General features: G+C 32.3%; 1 protein-coding gene across 1 annotated transcript in view; it reads left to right on the top strand.

Moving 5' to 3' along the window:
* Nucleotides 1-5,003, top strand: part of Tex10 (testis expressed 10) — a 58,749-nt gene that overhangs the window by 5,590 nt on the left and 48,156 nt on the right. The window contains exons 3-4 of the mRNA XM_004645243.2: nt 544-1,256; nt 1,625-1,868. Coding sequence (XP_004645300.1) covers nt 544-1,256; nt 1,625-1,868 — 957 coding nt within the window. The remainder of the gene's footprint in view (nt 1-543; nt 1,257-1,624; nt 1,869-5,003) is intronic.

Here is a 5,003-nt window from a genome sequence, read left to right as displayed (position 1 = left end):
CATGAACTTTTGCTTTGTTTGCAGTTTTGTACTCTTAATAACTAATGTCTCTAGTACTGTTTGTACAAATATTTATGAGAGTTTATATTTTCAAGTTTTGCTTTTTTAGTTGAAGGTCAAATAAAAATGTATTATATGTTTAAAACTGTCAGGTAGTAGCTTCTGAAAAAATACATCTCTTGATAGTTGATTTTAAAATAGGTAAGAAGGGCTTGTTAGGAGAATATAATTGTACCTACTGTAATTTTTGGTAGATGGGTGATATGATTGATGGTATTTATTGCTGTCACTTTAAATCAGAGTACGTCTGTGTAAAAATTTAGAAACAAAAAACTCAAATTAAAATTATGTAATGTTATTAAGCTGAAAAGGTTTCAAAGACCAAACTATATTTTGAACTTGATAAAGGCTAAATGCCAACTAAAAATACTGATACAGTTTGCAAAAGGAGTGTCAGTCTATTAGAATAGCTGTATTTAGTATATTTATTTGAAAATTATGTGTATATATTTATATATCTAAAATCTGTATTTTTATTTGTAGGATTTGCTGTCACAGATGCATCACTACAATGCTGGGGTTAAACAAAGTGCTCTTCTTGGACTTAAAGACCTTTTGTCTCAGTACCCATTTATAATTGATGCACACCTTTCAAACATATTAAATGAAGTGGCTGCTGTGTTTACAGATAAAGATGCTAATGTACGATTAGCAGCAGTTCAACTTCTTCAATTCCTGGCCCCCAAAATACGAGCTGAACAAATTTCTCCATTTTTTCCTTTGGTAAGTGCCCATCTCTCTAGTGCCATGACTCACATTACTGAAGGAATTCAGGAGGACTCTTTAAAAGTTTTGGACATTCTGCTGGAGCAGTACCCAACTCTAATTACTGGCCGTAGCAGTATATTGCTTAAGAATTTTGTAGAACTTATTTCTCATCAGCAGCTGTCCAAAGGACTGGTAAATAGAGACAGATCCCAGTCCTGGATACTTTCTGTAAATCCTAATCGGAGACTCACTTCTCAGCAATGGAGGCTAAAAGTCTTAGTGAGACTCAGTAAATTCCTTCAGGCCTTGGCAGATGGATCCAGTAGGTTGAGAGAAAGTGAAGGACTTCAGGAACAAAAAGAAAATCCCCATGCCACTAGCAACTTCATTTTTATCAACTGGAAGGAACATGCCAACGACCAGCAACACATCCAGGTTTATGAAAATGGGGGTTCACAGCCAAATGTCAGTTCACAGTTCAGGCTACGGTAAGGATTTCAGTTATGTCCACACTCAGTTTTCCTCTATTGAATTCTAACTACTGACCATTGATAGCTAATGGTGGGAAGACATGTAATTGTCTTTCATAGTTTTCATATTGATTTAATGACTCCTAATAGGAGTGATTTGAAATTAATATTTATTCATCTATCTATAGCAAAGCCTAATGAGAAATAAAACTATAATCTCTGTTGGCTTTGTCATTTTAGAATTTCATTTTTTTACTAGTCTTGATTGATGTAATTATCAGTTCATGGTGCTTTATTTTACTGGTACTTTATATTGGTTTAAATTAAAACAAGGGATAATATTTTTTAGTCATTATGTTTTTTTCATTCTTACATTTCCATATTAGGTATTTGGTTGGAGGACTAGGTGCTGTGGATGAAGGCCTGTCATCGCCTGAAAACCTGAAAGGATTTATTGAGATAATAATTCCATTGCTGATCGAATGCTGGATTGAAGCTGTGCCTCCACAGCTAGCTGCTTCTGTTGGAAATGGTATAGAGCGAGAACCTCTACAGGTTATGCAGCAAGTACTTAATATTATTTCTCTTTTGTGGAAACTCTCTAAACAACATGATGAAACACATAAATTGGTGAGCACTAATTTTATTTGATTAGTCATGCTTTTTATCGTAGATTAGAAATCAGCTTATTACTCGAAATATGTTTTCCAAAAAGTACTCAGGGTTTAATTATAAATGTTTTTCTTTTGCATAAAACCACAAATGAAAATAGCTTTGTGAGGTTTTTATCTGTGAATAGAATTTTAGTCAAATGCCTCATAATTTGTATGATTCTGTTTTTATTAGGTATAATTCACAATAGTGTTAAAGTCCTTATGACAGATTATTAGGAACATTCTAGTTTCTGGGATAGTCTTTTATAGGCATACAAAAGCTGCTTATTAAGTATCCCTTCTAGTTTGTGTCATATTGTCCAGTTGAGGAAAAAGAGAAGCTGAATAGCTCATAGTAAAAGTAATGTATGGCACATACTCTGCTTTTGCTGTGCAGCTAATGAACAACAAGCTGCGAGATTAAATTAGTGCTAAGTTGATACTATAGCACACTTACAGTGCTACGGGAGCTATCCTTTTAAAGTTTGAAGCATCTGGTCTACAGAGGAATTCTTAAAAGGACTTTTGATCAGGCAGGTGTGATTCTTTGAAGTTGTCTATGAACATATAAAACAGAGGTTTTAGTCTTTTTATTTGAGGCTAAAGTTTAGGATGAACCTAGTATGTTGCATAAAATAAACATAGGAATAAATTATGCAGTACTTGATAATTTTGAAAAGCTTTATAGAATTGTACTAAGGTGTGTGTGTGTTAATAGCTTGTTCTATCACTGCTAGCAATTACATTATCTGATGGCTTTGAATTACTTTTTCAAGAAGCATGGCACACTACAAAAGTATTAATAAAAATTTTAAAACACTAAATACAAAACAAAGAAGATGGCATTTTTTTGATTACAATTTTGGGGCCTTGGTGTCTTATGAATTGATTATACACATTGGCAGAAAAAGTCATGGTTATCCATATGGTGTTATATTAAGAAAACAGCATGGCTGTTAATTTCTGATGAGGGTAGTAAAAATAATATATAGAGCTTTTTAGAAATGTAAATCTTACCTGGAAACTTGAATGGGAAAACAGTCCCTGACTTAAGATTGTTTGACTTAAAATCTTTCTACTTTAGAATGGTGCAAAAACTGCTTAACCATATAACCATTCTGGTTTTTAAGTACAGTATTGAATAAGTTACACAAAACACTCAACATTTTGTTATAAAATAGGCTTTGTGTCAGAACATTGCCAAACTATAGACTAGTGTACATATTCTGAGCACAATTGAGTTAGCCTACGGTTAGCTATGATGTTTGGTAGGTGTATTAAATGCATTTTTGAGTTACCGTATTTGCCACTTAAAAGTAGATTTATCAGAATGGGACACTGTTAAGTTGAAGCATCTATGACAAACTAAGCAGAAGTAAAAGTAATGATAATTAACATGACTTTGAAAATTACTTTTTATTTTGAGAGTGGAGGAAAATTCAAGTGCTTTGTTGTTTAGTCATATATGGATACTAACAAGCTTTCTTATGGTTTCAGTTAGTATTGTTTTTATTTAGAACAGTACAATTGAAGTACAAAATCTGAAGATTTATTAAATATTCTGATTCATCTGCTGTCATTTGATAATATTGACACGTCTAAATATTGCTTTAATTTTATGGATATGTAAAATAGTATGCTTCGGAACTTTATTATAGCAGCACTATGATGATTAGTACTTCATTAACGTGCATTGTGAAGTTTAATACTAGAAATTGACCAGAAGCTGAGATACCTTATAAAACTGAAATGAAGGGGGTGGTTAATTAATTTAGGAGGTGTATATATATTTTTGCAAACATATATTTTATATGGCTAGGGATCACCCTGGGATCTTGCTCTATGCTAGGCAAACATGTCATCACTGAAAATGTTCCCCAGCCTAGGAACAATATTTAAAAGCTTCCATTAGTAGAATTCTCTTATTTGCCTTAGTGGATTTGTTATGCTGAACTGTAATAACTTTATAAGAGCTATTATCTTTGAGACAAAGTATGAACATGTATGTTAGCCATGCATAGTGGGATTAAAAGGCATTTTAGTTTGTTTTCTTATGCTTATTGTTTGCGTCTCATTCACTTTTATTTGTAGGTTAATAGTTAAGATATTGGATGATCTTTATTACATCTTAATCTTTAGGAGGAATAAGATGGTGTTCCTTAGCTTTTATACACAAATGAAAATACAGGCCACAAAGTGAATTAAAACTTTTTTCTCTCACAAAGTGTATAGATTTTTTTATTGGCATATGGATTAAGTATAGCATTAGGCATACTGACTGCTTGATTTTAAGTGTTGGTGCTGTTTAATATATTTAATTTACTAGTATTTGCAGTATAAAAATTTTTGTAGAGGTAGCTCAGTGGCATAAGCACCTGCATGGCATTTGTAAGATCTTGAGTTCAATTCCGGGTACCAAAAAAAAGTTGACATAAAAAACTCCGTTAGTATGCACATGTTTTTAACCTTTTTCAGAGTTTGAAATTTTGATCTTTTCTTTGGAAAGGACTCTCAAGGTAACTTTAAGTCATAACTGTGGTTATTGTGTACTCTGATTTTTATTTCTGATATGCTCTGTATATCCTTAATGTGTAGCTCATTTTGAGAATGAAGATAGAATTTAGCATTTTAAAATTTGCTTTGGTTTTTAGGGGCTTGTATTAATAGTGTCAGGGTCAATATTTTTAAAAAGTATTTTATGTCTTAGGTTTGTATTTTGATGGTTGACTGACTTGAAATTTGTTTTTAATACATTCTGTTGCTATTGATCCTTTTCTCATGATAATTAGAATTGGTAACCAGTCAGATGCAGTCATGCCTTTTTAAGCATTTACCTGTATTTGGTACCTGTAAGTAGGTCTACTTAGGTTAATTAAAATTTAAACTTAAATTTCTCAGTTATACTAACTGCATTTCAAGTGCACAGTAGCTATAGGTAGTAACTTCTACATTGGATAGCACAGATTCACAATAGTTCCATCGTGCAGAAGGATCTTGGAATAGTGCTTTTCCAGGTTTTGAGGATGCAAAGTTAATGATTATTTGTTTACCTTTTGATGCAGTTTACAGATAGTAAAAGTATATAATAACAATACTAGAAGTAAAGAATGTA

The sequence above is a fragment of the Octodon degus genome, unplaced genomic scaffold (genome assembly GCF_000260255.1).
Source record: "Octodon degus isolate 3935 unplaced genomic scaffold, OctDeg1.0 scaffold00221, whole genome shotgun sequence".
Classification (NCBI taxonomy): domain Eukaryota; kingdom Metazoa; phylum Chordata; class Mammalia; order Rodentia; family Octodontidae; genus Octodon; species Octodon degus.
Note: the sequence above shows the minus strand (reverse complement) of the source record. Positions and strands in the feature narration are given on the sequence as shown.